Raw genomic sequence first — 24051 nt, 5'->3', positions numbered from 1 at the left:
GCAAAAGGAGCAGAACTGTGTCATTTCAACATGAGCTAGTGAGTGAATCAGTAAAGGGATGGCAGCAAGGTGATGATCCATAAGGGTGCACATTGAAATTTTACTTGGTGAAGGATATGAATAGAGGGTCCAATAGAAAGGAAGTTCACTCGAAATTTCTTTAACTAGAAATGTGGAATCACAGCATTGAAACAGCGTGCATCTGAAATGTGAATAAACAGATGCTAAGAGTGAGTGAGTCAGAAGCACATGAGTTGTAAGAGGTTGAACTCAAGAGACCAGATCAGGCAATGCTGCCCTAATACCATCACATGATCAGCCTGAGGCCCATATTTAATTAAAAATAGGGAGTGGGGCGTGGTAGAGGCCAGAAAAGCACCCTTGTTCTTAGTGGATGGAACCAGCGGAGCTAACAGTTAAACCTTGATTGCTGGGTCTGTGAGGCTACAACATGGGGTATCTCTACTATTTCCTGGGATTTCTGCTTCTGGCTGCAAGATTGCCACCGGACGCCGCCAAACGTAAGTAACCCAGTTGCGGTGTTTAACCCGTTCTCTGGCTATTGGCTGAAGCTGTGTTGTCTGAAGTACTGTTGTCTGAGCCAGAGGCAGGGCTTCATGGAACGCCTGAGGAAGCTTTCAGGCTCACTTGTTTTTTTCTTCTGGAAACTGTTGGGAATGTTGGAACTCCAGCAAAATGCCTCCAGCTCCACTCCTTGCCAGGCTCTTGGAAAGTAATAACTGCGCAGCCTCTCTCTTAGGGAGCTTTTTTTCCATCGCAATTGCTGCCCACTGTCTTGCCAGACAGTGGGCGGGTGACGGTGTGAGGGGAATCGTCTCTGGCCTGAGAACGAAGCAATGCTTCCCACTACACTTTGGTTTCTATCCAGTAAGGTAGAGAGCTCACATAGAATGGGGCCCCAAATCTGGAGACAGGCTCTCTAATAATCCCAACCCAGAAGCTGTTGCTAAAATCCTGCTGATATTTCTTTCCAGACCTGCAGGGACTTGCAGCTGCTATAGCGGGGTTACTGAGAGAAGAACGGAAGCCCCAGGTCTCTATTCTAGTTACACTAGAGGCTGGGGACTTTTTTTTTTTTTTAACATTTTATTGGGGAAGGGGAACAGGACTTTATTGGGGAACAGTGTGCACTAACAGGACTTTTTTCCAAGTCAAGCCGCCGTCCCCCCAATCCCAGTTGTGGAGGGCGCCGTTCAGCTTCAAGTTGCTGTCCTTTCAGTCTTAGTTGTGTCGGGCGCAGCTCAGCTCCAGGTCCAGTCTCCGCTTTCTAGTTGCAGGGGGCACATGCACCCACCATCCCTTGTGGGAGTCGAACCGGCAACCCTGTGGTTGAGAGGACGCACTCCAACCAACTGAGCCATCCGGGAGCTCAGCGGCAGCTCAGTTCAAGGTGCTATGTTCAATCTTAGTTGCAGGGGGCGCTGCCCACCATCCCTTGCGGGACTCGAGGAGTTGAACCGGCAACCTTGTGCTTGAGAGCCCACTGGCCCATGTGGGAATGGAACCGGCAGCCTTCGGAGTTAGGAACATGGAGCTCTAACCGCCTGAGCCACCGGGCTGGCCCCGGCTGGGGACTTTTTAACAATGCTGATGCCCAGATCAGTGGAATCAGAATCTTCGGAGGTGGGGTGGGAGTATCCCTATTTAAAAAGCTCCTCTTGTGATTAGAATGCAAAGCCAGAATTTTAGCCACTGGGCCATGTGTGGCCACTTGTCAAGTCCAGAGGGTGGGTGGCAATGGTAGCCCCCATCCGTGAGGCAGAGTTAGTGTGGAGTGGGAGAGGAAGTGAATTATACATCACCCAGAAGGTCCACTGCACCTCACTCCAAAAGAGTAGTGACATTCACTGGATGAAAATTCCAGGGGTCCTGATCCTGCCAGGTAACTGGGGGGAGGCAAGGGGGCCTGGGAGAGGGAGACGCTGAGAAGGGACCAGCATCCACCTCGTGCCCACCATGTGTAGCCTCTATGGGGACTGCTTCCCTTCATCACTCAGGTAATTCCCCACAACACCTTTGTGGAGCAGATGACCCTTCCCCTATTCAACAGGTGAGGAAACTAAAGCCCAGGTTTTGCTTTTCACCTGCTGGCCCAGCTCTGAGAGAGAAGGACCGTGAACGCATGGCGGGAGGGGCCCCTGGAAGCATCACTTCACTCCTCCTGGCGGGAGAGAAGTGTCCTATGAGTAGGTTGTCCTTGCGGAGTGGGATGGGATGGGACTGCTGGGTGTACAGAGAAAGAGCGGGAACCGCTGGTAGCCCCGCAGGGCCAGGGAGGGAGGTTTCCCCGAAGCTGGAGAGGCCCAGGTTGGGGTGGGGGAGGCCAGGGGCCACGGGACCCAACGATGGGGGCAATGGGGGGAGAGGGACGCGGCATGTGGGAGGAGGTGGAGGCACAGCTAGTTCTCCAAGCAGCTGAGGCTGGAGGCTTGGGAAGTGCGGGTCCTGGAAGACGCCGCCCCTCCATCTCTTGCAACTGGGGCCGAGAAAAGTCCTGGTGTCTTTGACAAGGGAGCTGCCAGGTCTGGGAGAGCCGCTGGCCTGGGTTTGGCTCACGTGACCTGGGGACAGACTGAGGAGGCTGGCACTGTGATGATCCCGTTTCCCAGACCAGGAAACGGGCCACCACTGAGAGGGCAAGTAACTCGCCCCAGACCCCATAGCAGGTGATAGGAAGAAGGTGGCTTCCCTGCAGATGATGTCCTTCCTGCAGTTGGACAAACTGGGTTCCCTGCCAGCGGTGGGGCAGGGCCGCAAGTGACTTAGCTCCACTGAGCTTTCATTTCCTTCTTTGCAAAACTGAGTAATGGGGTTCTTGTGAGATCAGCTAACAAAAGGTGCTTGGAGGGGGAGACAGACATGGTAGCAATTTTCTTAGGACAATGAACCTGCCAGGAGAGACTCCTCTATAGTCTGCTGTCCTGGCAGATGGAGGATGGGAGAACTGACAGGCCAATATGAGGCCTCTGAGCCTAATTGTAGCCTTCTTTCCACCAGCACCTCTTTGCACTGCTCAGTAAAACAGATTAGCCTGAAGTTGAATTTTGCTGTCAGTCTGAGAGGAGTCCCAGCCCATTAGGCAATGTAAACAAAACCCAGACGTTCCCGATTTCACCTTGCCCTAGAGCAAAGATTCCGGCCAGAAAAAAATAAGGATGGGTAGGATTTAGCAGTGTCTCAAACACTAAGCAATTCCTTGCCACTTTCAAATCATAGCCCTGGTAGAAAGGAGGAAGGAGAGGTATTGACAAAGTGGTTAAGCAGAGCAGCCACCTCTCTGCTGGTGGAGGGAGCAGGGAGGCCAAAGTGCAGAGGGAAAAGCCACAGTGGTACTGGGAGTGATTCCATTCATCCCCACCACACACACAGACTTTTAAAGTCTGCTTACTGTTGGGTTTGTTTTATCCTTCTATTCTGAAATCTTTGATGTGTTGCCTTGCTTCCTCAGATTGGTGCCCTCATGGTTAAATATGGCTGTTGCAGTGCCAGGCATCACATCATTACCCTACCATTTCCAAAATAAAATCTAAGGAAAATTACCTAAACATACCAAATAAAAAGTAGAGTAGTTTTTTAAAAACCAGCAATATGCTGTTTATCGGAAACTCACTTCAAATATAAAAATGTATATAGCAATCCCTCTCCTGGGTATATACCCCCAAAAATCAGAAAACATCTACCCATAAAGATACACGTCCTCTGATGTCTACTGCAGCATTATTTACAGTGGCCAAGACACGGAAATAACCAAAGTGTCCCTCGATAGATTAATTGGATGAAGAAGATATGGTATATATACACAATAGAATACTAACTACTCCACCATAAGAAAAGATGAAATACTGTCGTTTGCGACAACATGGATGGATCTTGAGATTATTATGCTAAGCAAAATAAGTCCGACAGAAAAAGCTGAGAACCACATGACTTTACTCATATGTGGGATATAAAACTGAAAGCAACAAAGGAACAAAACAAAGAAACAAAAACTCCCAGACACAGACAGCAGTTTAGTGGTTACCAGAGAGTAAGGGAGGAGGGGAGATGGTAGAAGAGGGTCAAATATATGGTGAAGGAAGCAGAACTGACTCCAGGTGGTGAACACACAATGCAATTATACACATGATATATTATAGAAATGCACACTTGAAACCTATGTAATTTTACTGACCATTGTCACCCCAATAAATTTCATTTTTTTTAAAAAGTACAAGAATGGAAAAAGATGTGCCAATTAAACATTAAGGATTAATAGCAAGGTACTCTCTGAACAAAGAGTATTACCAGAGATAGAGGTCAGTTCTTAATGATAAAAGGATCAACTCATGAAGAACACTTAAAAATTCTAAACAGAACTTCAAAATATATAAAGCAAAAATTGACCGAACTGAAAGAATAAACTGACAAATTGGCCAATCCATAATTGTAGTTGAAGATTTCAACATCCCTCTCTCAGTAATTAAAATAAAGAAACAGAAAAACAATAGGAACGTAGAAGTCTCAAAAAACAAAACAAAAACCTCTATCAACCAGCCTGACATAAAGACATTAAAAAAAAAATTAAACACTGTACCCAACAACTGTAGACTACAATCCTGCATATGAAACATTTACCATATGCTGGGCCAACAGAAAAAATAGATTGTTCAATAGCGGGCTCTCCAGTATGCATCTCTCGGGATCCTGGAAGCATTCCTGAGACTAGCATTCCTTTAGCCAAGTGCACAGTTCAGAATGGGAAGAGATGCAAAAACTGGTCTGAAGATCATTGGCATCAGTGTTTTCCTAATGATATTGTATCAAATCCAAATATTCAGAGGATAAGAAACAAACTGATGGTTAAGAAATACTGACTTTGAAAAATTTTCCTTGATTCATTGATGGTACATAAAGAGATAGGGTCTGAATACTTGTAGTAAAGATATTTCCGGTAAATATTTTAAAATATCATTACTTGCTAGACATATTGGAAATAATATGTATGTGCTTTCCAACTTATGAAATGCAAAGGAGCTTTAACCATTGTTAGGTTAAATCCCAAATGAGGAATGGAGTAGACAAAATAATTTGTTTTTCAAATACTGTCATAGGATTTCATGAAGCACTGAGCAATGAAAGAACTTCTGATTATATAAGGGAGTACAACCAATTAAGTGGTTGGTCTTCAGATGAAAATGACTGGAATGAAAGACTCTATCCAGTATGGAAAAGAGGAGACCCGAGGTGGAAAAACTCCTGGAAAGGTAAGTCAAAAGATTCAACCCCTCATCCCCCCAAAAAAAAGATTCAACCCAAACAACTGTCATTTCCTACTAAAGTTAGTCTCAGAGATTCTAGACTTGTGGATCACATGACTTATGTTTCTTCTGTGAATGACATTAGTTATCAAGTGGCAGGCACATGGATTTGGCAATTTTTCCTTTATCTCAACATACCGCTTTCTAAGACACACACACACACACACACACACACACACCAGTTTGATCTAAGACTTTACAAGTTTGTAGTTCTTCGAAGATTTTGGTGAGCAAGTTTAGCCTCAAACCTATTTAACTAATGTGTGAATGGTCATCTTCAGAAGGTCTGAGACTCCAGAGCAGTTTTTAACCATCTCAAGTGTGGTTTGTCGGAAAGTGAGTATATTTTCATTCACATGAATGAATGACTTCTTCAATCGGCAGTGTTGAGATTAAAAAATACAAACCTTTAGTTCTTGTCTCCTCGAGCCAATTGAGCAGATTTTTAAATTTTAAGTAAATGTTCTTTCTATGTTGAGAGAATTCTTTAAATGATCTGACTTCTCTTTTTATTCATCTTCTAGAAGGTTGTACTCTGAAAGCAAAAGTTAGGAATCCAGAAAATAAATGACTGCATCATAAAGAGGCCTAAGGATCCTCTGGTTGATGCTTTGAAGTGGATTTAACTTCACTCCATCAGTGAAAGGAAGGAGAGATGCATGGTCCCTCCACTTTTCTCTATTCCAGAAGGCAATATGCGAGTGGTTCTGACCAGTGACTCCCCAGCACTGGTGGGCTCGAATGTAACATTTGTGGTGAAGCTGGTGTTCCCCAGAGGCCAAAAGGAAGATGCTGATGGCAACACAGTCTATGAGAAGAACTGCAGAAATGGTAAGGAATGTTATTCACATCACGGAACTCCCTAGTTCTCCAAGCCGCTGGATACGGTAGTAGTTCTCCTGAAGTACTGGAGACCCATCTCAGAAACCTCAATGCTCACAGGTACTTCTGTAAGTGCAAGATGCTGCTGTCATCCCATGTCACCCTCTCCTCGAACTGGATAACAGCGAGGGTGAGTGTGTGCTTCCATCCAGTCCCTTGGTCACCATCCACATTAGCCAATGCCACTTCAGCAAACTGGTGGTTCTGCACTGCTTGGGACCCTTTTCAGAAGCTGTATTGTCACACTCAGCTTTGTTTTAGTGGCCAGTCGATTGGACAGAGAATGCCTTGTTGACTCTCAGATTTTGATTTTAGTACTCAGAATTCTTTTGGCTACTCAAAAAATAGCCAGTTTGACAGGTGTTTGCTGATCACATTAATTTCTGCCTGCAAGTATTTCTTAATCAAATGCTGTGTGACTAGCACAAATGCTAAAATATATATATTCTGGATTTGTTTTGCTCTTAATTAAAGCAGGAAACTCTTTGTACATGTTAAAGAGCACAAATGAACACAAATACATAAAGGGAAATTATCTTGTTGGAATCATACATTCTCAAAAACTCCAAGCTAATTACTGAGATTACTTAAGCACTGACAAGGCTATTAAATACACTTATCTGATTTTATTATTTAGAACGTCTATTAAATTGTCAATGAGTGCGTTCCTCATCTTCCTATGAGGAAAACATTAGATTCTATATGGAAAGGGCTTGACAGTTAAAAGGTGTTGTATTTAATATTCTGTAGCATTTTTCTCTTTTTTTCTAAAAAAGCTGATTCTTAGAAATGTTTCAAATGACAGTCTAGCCTTCTGAGCATTTTTTATATGAAAGAATCCTTGAGACTTCTGAAAACATTAATAAAATATCTATCACCACTAAACGGAACTAGGGATCTTTGAAGAAATGACAGATTCCAGGTGTAGGGCATGAAAAGTATCAGGTGAGCCTGGGACATCTTATTGTGCCAGAAAACAAGGAAGTGCTCCAAGACTCATGGGAACGTGTCCTAAGGACACAGAAGCCAGCTTGGAGGTGCTCCCCCACTGGCCCTGTTTGGGTCAATTTAAGAATACAAAATACTATGGCTTTAATCGATTGATCAATAAAAAAGCTCTTCATAAATGTCAGTGACGTAAAAAGAAAAACAACAACAGCAACAATCAAGAGGGTGATGAGGTTGTTCTAGGTGAAAAGATATTAGTCATGACTTGTTTAAAATGGAAAATGTCATATCAACAGAAAAGTAGAAAGAAGGGTACATTAAGTACCAAATATCCTCTACCTAGATTCAACAATTGAAACGTTTTGCCATATTTGCTCTTCTCTTTCTCTCTCTCTCTCTCTCCCTTCCTCTTTCCTTCCCTCCCTCCTTGTCTCTTTCTGTGTATGTCTCTCTTCCCCTTCTCCTTCCCTCTCTCTTCCTCTCTCTCCCTCTCTCTCCCCCCCTCTCTCCCCTCTCTCTACCTCCCCTTCTCCCTACCTTTCTTTCTGAAACAAAAAAGCCAAATGTAGTATGTGACCCTTGATTACTGTGGTAGGGGTGCTGACGTTGTATTTACGTAGACGAATACCCTTATTCTTAGAAGATGTGTGCTGAAGCCTTTAGGAGTGGAAAGTCATGATGTCCAATGAGTCAGGAAAAAAAGCTGCAAATAGAGTGTATCCAAATAAAACGATAAAGTATCCTTGAGTTTGGTTTGAATATAGTTGTGATCTGGAGACCCAATATGAAGATAAAATATAGTAAGTGATATCTCTAGATTGAATTTTCGTGAATAATTGTTTTCTATAAAACTTATTGAAATGTAAGATATATTCAGAAAAATGCACAGGTCATCAATGTACCATTGAATGAATTCTGACCATTAGGGTTTTAGTTGTCCCACTATATTTAAACTAGTTATTAAAAAATATGGAAAAGTATTTGGTTCAATGATGGGCATTGTGCATTCTGAATCCAGATGACAGGGCTTGTTTCTCTGTTTAGATACAGGTCCATCTCCTGACCCACATGTTTACAACTGGACAGCGTGGACAGAGGATGATGACTGGGAAAGTGGCCCCAACCAAAGCCATCACAATGTGTTCCCCGACGGAAGGCCTTTCCCTCACCACCATGGATGGAGGAAATGGAATTTCGTATATGTGTTTCACACACTTGGTTGGACTTTTACTATCCTTCTTAGCTTTTTCTTTACCTTTCCTTAAGATTAAATTTTTTTTCTCTTTTCTTATTCTGAAATTGAGAATTATAACACTGAGAATTTAATAACAGTTCATCTGTTAGCTTTTCTACTTTCCTTAACTGGAATGGAAGGGGAGGGTTAGCCTTGCCAAATCTCCGGGACAACAAAAAATTAAAAGGAGGGGAAAAAAACAGATCCATCTTTCTTTTTTAGAACAAAACTACTCAATCTTTTCTGTCTGTAACAGTAATATGAAAAATATTAATATTTATTTATTTGAATGGCATTCAGATGGGCATCAGTTGATTTATTCTTTAATTTTCATATTGTCAAATGAATTTTAAAGAATTAAAGAAACATGTTCTTTTTAGGAAATTTGGAAAGTTCAGAAAAGTAAAATGAAGAAGTCGTCCATAATTAACATCAGAGATTATCACTGTTAACCTGGTGGTGTTTTCTTTGCTAGTATTTCTTGTTTAGGATTATAATGTACATGGAGATTTTTTTTTCTTAATATCATGAACATTTGACTGTTTGCATAATATTCCTGGCAGTTTGCATAATATTCCATTGTGTAGAAATAGCATAATCTAACCACTATTCTTCTTTGATATAACCTACCTTCTTTTTCTTTTTTTAACCACAAATGGTATCCACTTTGCTTTATTGCTGGTGAAGTGATTATTTTTAGGAGGAGCAAATTTAGGTTATTAATAGCAAAGTTGCTACGTTATTAATTTAAAATGTCACCAGGTACCACCTGGCTCTGAGGATTTGAAAACTGCTACCAATTTTGCAGCCTCCAAATTTCTCAATGTTTTTCTCTGTAAATCAGAGAGAGCTTCCTTTCTCCCATTAACTTATTTACAAGCCAAAGGAAATACTAATAATACATTCCAACTGAACGAAGTATAAAATATATTCAAATATTATGCCCATCTATTTCAATCAGTTGCTTTAAAGCTGGCGTTTTGCAATGCCTTCACGGGCTTGTCAGTCAACTCACCAAATGTCATGATTTCTTTGACCTGACAGTTTGCATGGAGTCACTTATGCTCACTAACACTCCAGACTCTTTTTGGTCTTGTTAACATCCATTAACTTAACTATTTAAAATCAGCTTTCAGCCGGAAATCCTCTGTTTTTGTAACAAGACTATTTTGAAGTTCCATCTTCTGCTGAGGTCTCAGATCTAACTGATATTCTCCCTCAATTAAGCATTGCCTCTGTCATCTATCAGTGTCAGAATTAACCTTTTTCTCACTTGAAACTAACTCCGAGAGATACCTCTTCCCTCCTACAACCTCCAACAGAACTGCGTCTACATTTCAAAGTAAAGGGGGATTTCAAATTACACACCCCTTAAAAGACTAATGTATTTTTACCATGTGACTTTTTTACCAGGTCACATGACTTTTACCGTGTGACAAACATGGCCTTTAAACATCTGCATCTCACAGGCATCCATCGCACAATACCTGTTGTTCCAATGACACGTCTATCCCCGTGCCTCAATAGGATTAGAAAAATCCTTGAGCCCTGAAGGAGAGGAATTCCTTTCACTAGCTGGACAGTGGCAGTTCAATTTAGGTCAGGGTTGGAGAAAGCAAAAGAATGGCCAAGGGTGTCTTAGAAATGTGTGTATGAAACCACTCGGCTCTTTTTTACACCCACCATAGCTTTCATCACTTATTGCATATTTATATACACGTACTATTCTAAAGTAGAGGATTCTGGTCCCCTAAAAAAAGAAAAAGCTGCTTAATAATATAGCTGAAATAGTAATATTGTTATAAAAATAAGGTAGATTTTTGAATAAATTTGTTAAGCTCCATTGGACAGCTCATCATTACACTCAATGTATTTTATGTGGGAACTATATGTATTTCAAGTACCAGATTACTTATAAAAATTATTTACTTACAAAGTAACGATTGTATTATCTCACTAAACAGCTCTGTTCAACGATATGCAAATATGTTTAACTGTGGGTTTGTTTTATAAAGTTTTACATAAAAATGAGCACCATGTTCCTTTCAGAAGCAGCCAGACCCACACTCTCATCCTGGTTTTCCTTCCCCAGAGCAAACTATAAATGGCAGTCGCCAGTCTTTAAGAAACTACTTCCTGTAATGATCATGTAATGTAACCAATACCTAAATATTTCCAATCTCTCAAAGGTCAGTATTTCCAGAAACTGGGACGATGTTCAGAGAGAGTTTCAATAAACACAGCCAATGTGACACTTGGCCCTCAAATCATGGAAGTAACTGTCTATAGAAGACACCGATGGACACATGTTCCCATCACAAAAGCAAAAGCTGTGTACGTGGTAACAGGTGAGTGGTGTGAATTCTAAATTAACTGGATGAAGCACTTAGTTCTGGCGAGGTTACTAGGTTAAGAAAGAGAGCCAAGTGTTCTGGGTTAGGTTCCAATTTATCTGGACTGCTTCTCAGGCTTATATCTAGTGATGAATTTTCTCGGTTTTCCCAAATAACTTAGGGAAACTCTAGAAAACTTGCAGAGGAAAAGGAAAAATGATGCTGAATTCTCCTTAATTGAAATTTTTCGCCTGAAAACATTTCTGAAGTCATCCATTTAAAATCAAGCAATCATGCTTTTTTGTTTTTGTTTTTGTGTATAACTTTTAGATCAGATTCCTATGTCTGTGAATATGTCCCAGACGAATGATCGCAATTCATCTGACCACACGTTCCTCAGGGACCTCCCCATCACGTTCAATGTCCTGATTCACGATCCCAGCCATTTCCTCAATGAGTCTGCCATTTACTACAAATGGAACTTTGGGGATAATACTGGTCTGATTGTTTCCAACAACCACACTTTGAATCACTTGTATGTGCTCGATGGAAACTTCAGCCTTAACCTTACTGTGCAAGCTGCAGCGCCTGGACCTTGTCCTTCACCTTCACGCAGACCTCCAAAACCCACCCCTTCTTCACGTAAGTGTTTTCTGGGTGATCTTTGGCGGGGTAGGTGGTCTTTAACCTCTAAAAAAAATTCATGTCGATTATGTTATTAGATCCCTAGTTAAAACAATTGTATACAGACTCTGCAATGATTCTATTCTGTACCGGTTGATTTTAAAAGCCAATTTATCACCATTGTAAGCTGTTAGAATACGGAAGAAAGAACAATATGTTTAAAGTCACTTTTGCGAGTTGAATTTGGTGACTTGTACACAGCTCTTTGACCTTCCTCATTGTTACCGGCCCTTATTATGTATACAGATGCTTTCCCCCTTCTAGCCCATCACATTTCTCTTTGTCTACCATTTTTTGTCTCTCTGAGAAGACTCCTTATAAACATTCAGGCCATTGTACTTTCCTTCCCCTCCTCCCACTTTTCTCCCCACTTTCACTCTCCTCTCTGCCTTGCCTACATCCATCTAATGTCCCATGAAAACACAGCAAACCTTAAGAGCACTTCCTAAATGGCCCCAAGAGAATGCACCTTGAGAATATTTCTTGGCCAGCAAGCGGGAAAGACTTTAGACATTAAAATTGTTCTGGATATAAGCCATAGTTAATTAAATCCCACTATCTGGTAATAGTATATGAAGACATTCAAGAAGTTCTTAAGAGTCTACTTTGGGAAGTGTTAGCTTCCATCTGGTTCCCCATCCTTCCCCACAAAGCCGTAAGTCGTCTTAGCACCCTAGGGTCTTGGGAATGATTCTAGGCTGGCATCCTCTCCGCGGTCACAAGAGGGTGCCATAACCAAGCCCAGAGGGAACTCTCCCTCATGACGTTCAGACTTGCCGCAATTGTTTTTGCCAAAACCTGTTAGTTATAAATAATAAACTGTCATCATAGTGTGTTATTAATAAAATGAGTTCTTGTGAAGTCAAGAATATATAAATCGAGACACTATAATTTATTACTGATTTTGATTCATTCTTTTTCGAAATGTTTTAAATTACAAAATTAATTGCATGTTCCTTAGTGAAAACTCCCATAAAGAAATTTAGAATTAAAGTGAAAGTTCCTATTCACGCTCTCCTCACAAAATTAAATCCTGTTAATAGTTGGGAGGGTTTCTTCCTAGATCATTTTTCTATGCATTTTGAAACATATTTTATAATTACACATAGGGTTTATTGTTTTGATTTTTATGTATGTAGGTTCATGCTATATATATTGTTCTATAATTTTCTTTTTTTCACTTACATATCACAGACAACTTTCTATTGATCAGTGCAGGCAAATCTAACTCACTTTATTCTATGGCTACATAGCATTCCATACTATATATAAACTGTAATTTACTTAACCATTCTCTTATTGATGGATGATTAGGTTAATCCTAATTCCAATTACAAATATAGCTGAACTGAACAGCTATAAACATGTAGCTTTGTTGTGGTATTTCTGTAGGAGAATCAATTTCTTTATCTACAAGCATTGATGGTCTTCCTTACAAATAAGGAGACCAGGTGTAAAATTCAAAATAAATTACAGATGCCTATAATGTCTAGAATTGTCCAGAAATTCCTGAATGGTAACGGGCTTAATGTCAGGTTACTTAATGCTAGTCTATTTTGAATTGTATTTTTACTCAGGTAGCTTATTTTTCTTAGAACCTGTTTATATAATAACATTTAAAATGTGTTTTAAGTCAATGAAAGGGTATTTTAAATTTCTGTTATTATTTTCCATAGGTTAGACCATAAGATATAAGGTCGTAACCTTATGAGTTAAGTTTTATAGTGAAGGGAAGCTGTCTGTCTTTATCTAACGATGTTAAATCAACCATAATTAACCCCAAAATGCTTTATAGCAACTGTGAGAGTTGGCGAAGGGGGATGGGTGGAAATAAGTAATGGGATCCAAGGTGATTATAAGAGTCAGCCCATGACTTGAAAAAGGGGAGCAAAGTGAGGTCTTTGTTCATTCAGTTCAAATTTCTGCAGCAGTTTAATAGCATAGGATTCCTGATGTTTTCCTAAAAGTGGGTAGAAAGATGTTTAGATGTACAGCTTTTATATTCCCAGCAACTAATCTAAAATCTTGCTATTCAAACTGTCCAGTACTTGCTGGTGACGACCCCCTGGAGCTAAGGGAGATACCTGGTGAAGACTGCCAGATCACCAGATACGGTTACTTTAAAGCCACTATCACAATTGTAGGTAAGACCAGCAGGGGAAAGGGGTTAGAATCTACCATGGGCCACCCACCCACTTTGCTGGCTCTGAAGGGGTGGAGGTGGGGAGCGGGGCACCCGCTGTCTGTGCAAGGTGCACGTGCATGAGCAAGAACTCCGCGTTTCTAGATTCCCACTTGCCTATTCCGGCCTTCCTTAGACATCCTGATGGAAATGAGCCCTCCGTGAGGCTCACATACTAATGAGCCTACCCGGACTGGACCCCCCACCCTGTGCATCCCAGGAATCTGAATCAATGTGCCTTGAAGGAAGGCCAGTAACAAGTTCCCACGACTTCCACTTTCTTCCCCTAGCCGACTTCACAGTCACACTTGTGGTGTGTAAGAAGCAGGCATGAACAGGACTACCATAGCTGGCTGGCTGTGTCTTAGGCACAGCCCAGAGGTGCCCCAAAGAGAAGACAGGTGGGGGCTGGAGCCTTGCTGTGCACCCTGGTTCTGAGATGGGGGCTAAAACTCATGCTGTGCCCTCTGGGGCGGAGCCACCTCTGCCAAGAGAAGCTGGCCAAGGCCTGAGCCTGGGGGCTGCATCCCCGCAGGGGCACCTTTTCCTGAAACTTCTGCCCAGAGGGAGTGCTGCCTTCTAATACATACACAGGCTCCAGAAATAACGAGCTGGGTTGAAGAACGGTTCAGTTTGGCTTTGAAAATGCTGCATGGACATGTATCCGATGCTAGGGGATAGATTTGCAGATCGGGTGTGTTTCTGTGTGGCAAGAAGGCCGTGTACATTTTGTTTGGCCTTCTGGTTTGGTAAGGTGTGGTTTGATTTGGTTTGGTTTCCACTGTATTTTGATGTGTTTTTCTCTGGGGGTTGTTTTGTTAGAGGGAATTCTAGAGGTTAACATCATTCAGATGACAGACGTTCAGATGCCCATGCCACAGCCTGCCAACTCCCTGATGGATTTCGTCGTGACCTGCCAAGGGCCGTGAGTACATCTTCTGTCAGAGGAATGGGTCAAGTGAGGACCCCAGGCTCCCCTTCTGAGTTGATTTAAATTCCGGGTTCACTAGTGAGCCAGGACAAGGAAGGAACCTACCAGGCTCTCTCAAGCATGCATTTGTTGTGCTAGAGTTGAGCAATGCTCATTCCCTTTAATTGTTGATGGAGTTGAATAACAATTTTTGATTGAACACTTCCTATGTTCTTAACATTTTACCTCTGTCCTCATATTAAATCCTCACACAATCCTATCACTCTCCCCATTTTACAGATGGGGCCACGGTGATTAGAGAGCTTGCCCCCATAAGCAGTGGGTACCCAGCAGAGCACAATTCACAGGACAAGGTCTGGCCCAGAATCCCGCTCTTAAGCTCCCTGAGGCTTCTCTGGAGTGGCAGGAGGCCAATGTGGAATGGCTGTGTCCTGGCATTAATTAATGGCAATGCCTGATAATTCTGCCTCTCTGTATAATTTACGAAGCTCTTCGAATGCATTAGCTAATTTGACTTCCGATGGTTTAGTTATAACTATATATAATAGACTAAATATATATTAATTAATATATGTCCCATATCAATTAACTAATTAAATATGTTAATGAATTAACTGATTCACATATATGTAAATCAAATCATTAAAATATATGTATATGTAGATGTATAAATTAGTTAAGAGCATGGGAAGGTATAAAAAATGTGGCCTTATTTGGTAAAAAAGTATAACTAAGACGTTGTTCAGTTTGGGGAGAGGAGTGACAAATAAGGATGACAGAAACTAGAGAAAAACTGAGTGAAGGAGTGAGACCGTTGCAAGAGGCCAGGATGTGCTCTCCAATCACCCCACGCCCTCCTCAGACCACATCAGAGCTACTTAGTAGCTCTACTGAGTAGACCAGGAAGTCTACTCAGAAGTGAAACAGTGGCTCTGACAGTAATGCGTGGCCAGGCAGCCTAGTAGTTACAAGGACAGTTGTCAAACATCTTTTGTTGAAGTCCCAGCTTCACCTCTACTCGCTTGTGTGATCTTGGGCCAATTATTTCCCCTTCCCAAGCTGGTTTGTCCACTGCTACTCTGGAGTAATATAATACTTTCCTCATGAAGTCATTAAGAAGAATGGATAAGACCACGTCATATATCTAAAGCCAGTGCCCTGCGCACAGTAAATACTGCATGATCGGCCATCATCGCTGCTGTTGTTGCATGTCTCAGGGACCCAGGCAGGGCCAGCTCTGGCATTCAGTAACACCTTTGCCTCACACTTGAGCCATCTGCATCTCTGGCCCTTCTAGGGAGCCAAAAGGTAGAGGGAATGACTTGGGCTTCGCACCATTTCCAACAGGCTGTTGCCTTGGGGGAACAGCATTTCTTCCCCCTCCACCTCCAGGGCCTCACCTTCTGGAGGATACAGCTGTCACAGTAGCTCACACCTGGCTTGTTTAAGGGTAAATGATATGCAACTATTCCACGTTCTATGGTTTGTGTAAAAATAAGGTGGAATTTAACTTTATAGAAATGTAATGATTTTCCCTTTAAAACGACTGCACTCTTCTCTCTCCTGCCCGGTGCCATCCGTGCCCTCAGCATTCCCACAGAGGTCTGCACCATAATTTCTGACCCCACCTGCCAGATCGCCCAGAACGCAGTCTGCAACCCCGTGGATGTGGACATGGGCGACAGGTGCTTGCTGACGGTGAGACGAGCCTTCAACGGGTCTGGGACCTACTGTATGAACCTCACTCTGGGTGATGACACCAGTCTGGTCCTCACGAGCACCCTTGTCTCCGTCCCGGGCAGAGGTGAGTTTTGCTCACCTTTGCTCAGAGGTGATTGTACAAGCATTTCATAATGCAGATCAAGGGTGTCGTGTTCAACACGAAAGCTATTCCGAGGTTTGTTACCAATGTTTAACTTTATTTCAGGGCAAAAATTCATTGACCTATTGTTAATGTGGATTTGAGAACTGGCATTAAAATCCAACAGCAAATCTACTTAGGGAAGGGATGAGAGCGAGAGAGAGACCGCGTGAAATAGTGGCCAAAGAAAAGCCTTTTGATCAAAAAACTCAGCTGTGATCAGGGAGCACTAATAACAGGATATGATCACGACATGTTCAAATAGACTCATATCTCGAGGGGGAAGGATAAAGCCCAACATCAAAAATAACAATGTTGTCCAATTAAACTATAACAAAGGGGAGGCTGGTATCCTGTAGTCATTAGAATCCACCCAGGCAAAGGTATGAAGCCAAGAAGAGAAGTGAGAAACCAAGGGGGCCCCTGGCTTGCTGTGTGTCCTCTCTGTCCCTTCCCATATTCTACCAAGCATTACACCGAGACTGTACCAAACCAACTTACCTATCCTCAGATGTTCACCAGAAAAACTAATCTTTACCCTCCTGATGCTTGCAGAGGTAAAATGTTAACAAAGTGGACTAAAAAATTTTCTTGAGAAATTTTCATTTACTGTGGCTTCCAATGTTCCCCATCCTCAAAATCAGGACAGGACCTGGTGACCCTAAGTGGATTTCACTTATAACCAACTTTGTCGTGAGTTACTGCTTTATCTCTTAGGAGGAGTGCTTCATGGTGGAATGGAAGGGAGAGATTAAACTGTACACACATTACAGCACTTAGTTTGCTCCTTAATTTGAGGATCAACAGGTACAGTCTGATGACTAATTCACAGATAACTGTTTTGGACTTCATAAGGTAAAACGTACTTAAATATATATAGTTACCTGCTAACAAGAAAAAAGGCAGCTTTAACCTCATTGAAAAAAAAGCTTAAGTCATCACACCTATAATTATTTGGAGGAGGGCTTCTTGTTGGTAAGATCCAAGGTGTAGATTTAAAAACAACAAAACAAGAATACTAAAGTCCCCTGCTTCCTGGAGGGCGTGCCTGGGATGAAAGGCTCCAGGGCGGAAGAAGGCAGGTGTTGCCTCTGTATCCAGGTGAGCTTGGAACTTCAAGCTGTCACCTCCCAGAGCTGCTGCGCTATTGCTCTTGTGCTGCTACAGATTTTTTTAGAATTGCCTTTGGAGTCGACACCTGTTCTGTGAAGCTTCCCTTGCTGCTGGCAAACTGCTGCTCTCTTATCTGGATTAGATGTTTAGATATGTGTGCTCCTTTAATTCTTCTTGTAGTGAGTGATAACTTGAGGGGTGACCCGAGCCATTTTCAAAATCCAAATAAAGGAAGCTCAGAAGGAGAGCTTTTAATCCAGTGACCACTGTAACTTGATGACTCGGATTTCGGAGTCAGAACTTCCGACGTAGCTCATTGTTCGAACCCATAGACTTTTAGCTGAAATGGGGTAATGAATAAAAATTCATTATTTTATTCATTGATTCAATGAACAGGCAGGAAGCACCCGTAATTCTTTCAACAAATATTCATCATCGACTCTGTGCCCAGGACTGGGGGCTGGGATTGCAGTGGTGGCGGAGGAGATGAAGGAAAAATAAATTCCAATTGGACTTTGGCGGTAGAGATAAGACTCATTGATTTGCTGGGTTCCAGGAGTACAGAGGAAGACATAATCCTTGCTTCGTGGTTCTCACAATCTAGTAGGAGAAAAATATGTGTAAAGAAGTAACTGCAATACTATGTGATTGAGGCAGACGAAGAGAGGCAAGTAGAGTAGTGAGGAAGGAAGGGGTGACCCACTGTCTCATGAATGTCTGGGAGGTGTCCCAAAGGGGTGGGCACTTGAGATGAGCTGGGGGAAGGACAGTCCTGGCAGAAGGCGTGGAGATTTGAAAGAGGAGAGGGAGGATGGGCAACTCCCAGGATTTTTAGCACAGTTGGACGGTAAGTAGTAGATGAGGCTAGAGGAGTGGGCGGGACTATCACTGCACCACGTGGGTGCTGCTGGGTCAGCTGAGACCTGAGCAGGTATCTCCAGGATATGACATCTCTCTCCTGAGCCCTTAACACAGTGTTCCAGACATGCTAACTCGTTCTCTAAATGGAAGATAAACTGACCCAAAGACTGTGTATTATTTAATGGAAAAGATTACTGAAAGCCCAGAGGGCGCCATGTATCTTCTGAAAGCTCCCTCCCTCATTTATTTAATTACATTACAAGCCGCATGTCCTCTAGTTGGAAGATAGCACTAATACGGTCTTTCTTCTGCTTTAAGATGCAGGCTCCCCTCTAAGAATGGCAAATGGTGCCCTGGTCTCTGTTGTCTGCTTGGCCATATTTGTCACTGTGATCGCCCTCTTGGTGTACAAGTAAGTTGCTGGTTCTAACACTTTAAATCACTATAGTGTATTGTCAAAATTAAATAACAATATACTGCACAAATGGGCCATGTCCCCTTTTTGGCTTTTAACCATTTTGTGTGAGGGAAGGAAAATCTTCCATTGAATGATGAATACCAAACCAGCCTGTTGATTTTACTGTGGTTTCTTTAAATCCTAAAAACACTACCAGATGTCAGTAACTTCACAAAATTGTCTCAGCTTAATATTTAACACCTAATCTCAAATTATAGTAAACAGGCACATTTTTTGCATAAAGAAGAGAAAATAAATATATTTTCATAAGACATCAGCTTCTTTAAAGCCCTATATTAGGTTAAATGGAATTAATCAGTTTGTTGTTTGCCCTTTGCACGGAGTATGTAAAAGATTGTAGAAAGTAACGTATTCCATCTGGAGATCTTTTTTTAATCCGTCTAACACATTGCTTTCAGAAAACACAAGGAATACAAACAGATAGGAAACAGGACCGGGACCAGAGGCCAAGGCCTGAATGTTTTTCTCAACCATGTGAAGGTCACGTTCTTCCCTGGAAGCCGGGAAAAAGATCCACTGCTCAAGAACCAACCGGGAACTCTTTAAACCTTCAGCCTTTTTTCTCACCCACAGCTCACTCTTCAAGTGCCGTATATGTGAGCTGTGCTAGAGTAAATGACTGTTAACTTTTTTCCTAAAGATTATTGCAAAATGTCTATTGTGGTTTAGGGGAGTTACAATTTTTTTTATACAGGTTAGATGACATTATAGGGAAGTGGTGAGGAATTATATACTATACACAGCCACCGCCATATTATGTAACTGACAAAATCAGTGAGCAGTGCTTTCTTTCATTATGATTTATGTTTTCACTTAAGTGACATGATGTCTTATGTCATTAGTAGAATAGACATGCTGTGTCCAAAGCATAGGGGGAGAAGCTACTATTATTCATTAGAGTCTGATCTAGGTTACCCGGAAGGAGAGGCTGGACACTTTCCATATATAACCACATGCATAAACAAATGTACATACTGTATTCTTGTCGTTAAGATCACGTTCCAAGCTAACTGAATCCTATTTCAATGAACATGCATGAGCTCCCAATGGAACAATAACGGGCCAAGCCTCTACTATGATGTATATGCTTGTTATACAAAAATCATCATCATCGTTATTCAATAAATAGGTGTGAATATTTTCATGACAGGCTGCCCTGCCCAGCTGTGTAAAGGAATGGTATTCATTCATTCATTTATCCCATGAACATTTATTTAGCACTGTCTGTATATCAGGCATATTTCTAGGCACATGGCCTGGCGTTCAGAGTGTTGACACTTGTGTATATATCTGAATTCCTGTACACTCTGGTGCACGTATTTGAAATTACATGTTGTAGTTTTCTAAAGGAGGCCCGTGGTTTTCCTACTAGTTTCTCTGCTTAAATGACATAGAAACTTGATCAGTAAGGGTTTTACCTCCATTTATAACTAAAACTATCTACTGTATGTCAGACATGACATTTTTTTTTCTCCTTCCTGAAAAATAAAGTCTGGAAAGAAACAAGATCCTGGAATGGTAATTATTTTCCAATTTGTTGTTTGCCTTTCAATTTCATTTATAATTTTGATGCATAAAAAGTTATTAATGCTGCCCTGTGGAACACTGATAATGTCATAAACACTCTATATTTTTAAATAGCTATATACCGAATGTGAAATTTCAATACATTTAACATGTAAATGTATATAATCAGACCAATCTAAGAGAAGAGGTTTTCTATAAGCAATTGTCCAGGACTCTTTGAACAGTCAGTATTATATTAAAAATAAAAGCAAGAGGATAGTTCTAGGTCATAGATCAGTCAACTTTTTCTCCAAAGGGCCTGGTAGTAAATATTTTAGCCTTCGGGAGCCTACAGTCTCTGTTGCAGCTACTCAACTTTCAAAGGGCAGAGTAACTACCAGGTACATAAACCATAGAGCATGGTTGTGTTCCAGCAAAAGCCTATTTACAAAAGCAGGTGATAGGCCAGATATGGCCCCTGGGCCATAGTTTGTTGACCCCTGTACTAGACTAAAAGAGACCAAAGAGATACACGCAGCAACTGAAATCAATTTAGGAATCTAGATTGGATCCTACATGGGGGAAAAAAACACACACAAAAAAAACAGCTTTGGAAGATTTTCTTTGGCAACTGAGGGAAATTTAAATACATACTGTATACCAGATGTTATTATGGAATTATTAATTTTCTTAAGGAGCGATGACGATTTTCTTAAGGAGCTGGAAGAGATCAGCATTTTGTCTAGTTCCTTCATTTCATAGATGGCCTACAGGTGAAAAATCAGCTATTTATTCTGAAATCATCTCCAAAGACTACAAAATTTGCAGAACATGTATTGTGAAATTTCTCCCCATTTATGTGTTGGCTGTAGGTCAGTGGTTGTCACCCATAGGTTACTTTACCCTCAGAGAGACACCGGCAATATTAGGAGACAATCTTAGTTGTCACTACAAGGGTGGGGTGCTACTGGCACCTAGTGGGTAGATGCCAGGGGTGCTGCTAAACATCCTGCAATTCCAGCACCCCACAACAAAGCCGCCCACGTTATCTGGCCCAAAATATTAGAAAACCTATTGTGGAGTAATTGAAGAAATCTTGGACATGGGTTTAAAGACAGAAGACTTGGATTCGAATCCAATCCTGCCACGTAAAGCTGAGTAACCCTGAGCAAGTTTTTTGACCTTTCTTGAGCCTCAGTCTCCTCATCTGTAAAATGGACATGTGGTCCCTTCCTCACTGACTTCACAGAGCTGTCCCTCTGAAAGAATGAATGGACGTGAAAGCCCTTTGTGTATGGCATAGTGACATATACCACATGTGAGGCCTGAGGACAGAAGCAGTGGGAAGACACTTTATCATTTTTTACAATGAGTAGGAGGCCAGGACATTAGAACCTAACACAGAAAAGTATTGTCAAGTTGCAGCCAAATTACTTGGAGGTTTGTTAACACACAGACTCCTGATCCTCCCCCCCCCCCAAATTTTCTAATTGTGTTCTGGGGTGGGGCCCCATAATTTGGATTTCTTGCCAGTTTGGAGATGATGCTGACACTGCTGCTCCCAGGTTCTAACTTAGAGAAATGTGGTCTTAAGAGCCACACTTTCCTTTTCAAATCAACAGGGAGTAGCAGAGAGCAGGGAATATACAGTCAGTCACCGAGGAAGCCGGTGGGAAGCCAGTCGAAACCATCACCCAACCTCCCTCCATTTCACTATAACAAATAGCAGGAGAATGAGCTGAAATCATGAATTATTTAGATTTATATTCTCCATAGGACCTTGGCAGCAAGTCATTTAACTTCTGCTGAATGGCTATCTGTAAAATGGGGGAAATCACCTAAAAGATGTAGATGACCATTAATGTTCATTGAGAATTCGAATTTCCCAAGAAAATTGACATGTGTAGGTAATAAATGATTCTGGGAACTTCTCATTCCTAGGACTTTTTGTAAGTGTCTGCATTTTAAACACTTCTGACTCATTCAGAAACAAAGGTTGCCCTTCTGGAATTTTCGATTTTTTTAATAGCTTGTACTATCAATGCATGCATGGCACCTGGTGTGTATGGTAACTCCAAATGTAAGTGGCAGGCTAAGGGCAGATGAGAAGATAGTCATCTGGGGGGGGTTAGGTGACCACCTTCTGAGACCACCTTCTGATCAGGCTCCTGGTTGGGGAAAACATCTTTTAAGATTCTTTTTTTGTTTTGTTTTGTTTTTTAATTTTTTTTTTTAATTGGGGAATTTTGGGGAAGAGTGTGTTTCTCCAGGGTCCATCAGCTCCAAGTCATTGTCCTTCAATGTAGTTGTGGAGGGCGCAGCTCAGCTCCAAGTCCAGTCGCTGTTTTCAATCTGTAGTTGCAGGGGGCGCAGCCCACCATCCCATGTGGGAATCGAACCAGCAACCTTGTTGTTCAGAGCCTGCAGTGTAACCGACTGAGCCACCCGGCCACCCTTTAAGATTGTTTTTTAAAGACTGGTCTCAATGCTGCCGGAATGAAAACTCAGAGAAAGTTCCCAGGACTCACCTCTCGCAGACTGATGTTGATCTTTCAGCCATCATTTACTGAGTACCAGCATGTCCCAGGCTCTGGATTGGAGGGGACACAGGGTTAGCGCTGCAGGGAGAGCGCTAACCTCTGGCCTGGAGCCTCCTCCCCCAATCCAGCGAACCCCATTGGCCTCAGCCCAACCTGCAAAAACAATTCCTGTTTATAACTGAACTGCCATTTTGTCCTTGAAATTCTGGAATAAAATTTGCTGTGGAGATCTTCCATAGGCTTTCTGAGATTTGGGTACCTTGATGGTATTTTAGTGTGTAACCAATTTTAATTCTCTGTATAATTTTTCCCATAGACATCACCATGTCACCCCACTAATCAAAATCTCAAATTTACAAGGCAATTGTCAGTTAATTGCATTATCCAGGTTTTAATGATACCAATTAAATATCAAGACTTAAGCTCAGTGAGTCCTTAATTTTAAGGTGGTTTATTAGAACAAGTTGCTTTAGGATATTAAAAGAAAATTAACTGCTGATGAGATGAGAATGTGGCAGAAGGACTTTGTGGCTGTGGATACAGTTTTAAAATTTTTGTTTTTGGAATTGAATAGAGGAAGGTAGATAAGACTTAAAACAAGATGTAGCCTGAAGCCAGACATTTTCCTCTGTGCACCAAAATCTCCTTATCTATAAAGTGGAGGAAAGAGAGGAGAGGGAAACTAAACTGGATGAACTCTAAAGTTTCTTTGGGTTCTAATGCTTTACTGTGCAAAATGGGAAAGATGATATTACCCAGTTTCCTTCCAGTGATGTCAAGAGGACTGTATTCTAAATCAGGAGTTGGCAGTACATGTATGGGCCAAATCTGGCTGTCTGCCTGTTGTCCTATGGCCTGCAAGCAAAACTTAGTTTTTATCTATTTTTCAATGTTTGGAAAGAATCAAAAGAGAATATTATTTTATGCCACATAAAAATTATATGAAGTTCAAATTTTAGTGTCCATAAATAAAGTTTTATTGAAGCATAGCCACACTTACTCTTTATATATTATCAGCGACTGCTTTGTATTACAACAGGATTGAGTAGTTGGGACAGAGACCATATGGTCTGCACAGCCTAAAATATTTGCTATTTAGTCCTTTAGAGAAAACATTTGCTGATCTGTGTTTTAAAGCATTACTGAATTCCATTCTGAACTGAATTGAGAAAACTAGAAT

General features: G+C 41.6%; 1 protein-coding gene across 1 annotated transcript; it reads left to right on the top strand.

Annotated features, from left to right (window-relative positions):
- Positions 1–354: 354 nt before the first annotated feature.
- GPNMB (glycoprotein nmb) lies at positions 355–20331 on the top strand. The gene is made up of 11 exons (XM_019727640.3): positions 355–521; positions 5112–5264; positions 6006–6149; positions 8193–8366; positions 10572–10730; positions 11046–11357; positions 13445–13543; positions 14404–14506; positions 16102–16316; positions 18666–18759; positions 19224–20331. Exons 1-11 carry the CDS (start codon positions 452–454, stop codon positions 19369–19371), a joined length of 1671 nt encoding a protein of 556 aa, XP_019583199.3. The 5' UTR covers positions 355–451; the 3' UTR covers positions 19372–20331.
- Positions 20332–24051: the final 3720 nt, after the last annotated feature.

Source organism: Rhinolophus sinicus, chromosome 4 (genome assembly GCF_057876585.1).
Source record: "Rhinolophus sinicus isolate RSI-liver-muscle chromosome 4, RSI-T2T, whole genome shotgun sequence".
NCBI lineage: Eukaryota > Metazoa > Chordata > Mammalia > Chiroptera > Rhinolophidae > Rhinolophus > Rhinolophus sinicus.
This window is presented reverse-complemented; position numbering and strand designations above follow the sequence as displayed.

What these genes read in the sequence shown, in the direction of transcription:
- GPNMB (XM_019727640.3), top strand. Translation starts at nt 452, where the DNA reads ATGGGGTATCTCTACTATTTCCTGGGATTTCTGCTTCTGGCTGCAAGA. An exon ending in GTCGTGACCTGCCAAGGGCC is followed by an intron (nt 14,507 to 16,101) that starts GTGAGTACATCT and finishes CCGTGCCCTCAG; the next exon opens with CATTCCCACAGAGGTCTGCA. An exon ending in TGTCTCCGTCCCGGGCAGAG is followed by an intron (nt 16,317 to 18,665) that starts GTGAGTTTTGCT and finishes TTCTGCTTTAAG; the next exon opens with ATGCAGGCTCCCCTCTAAGA.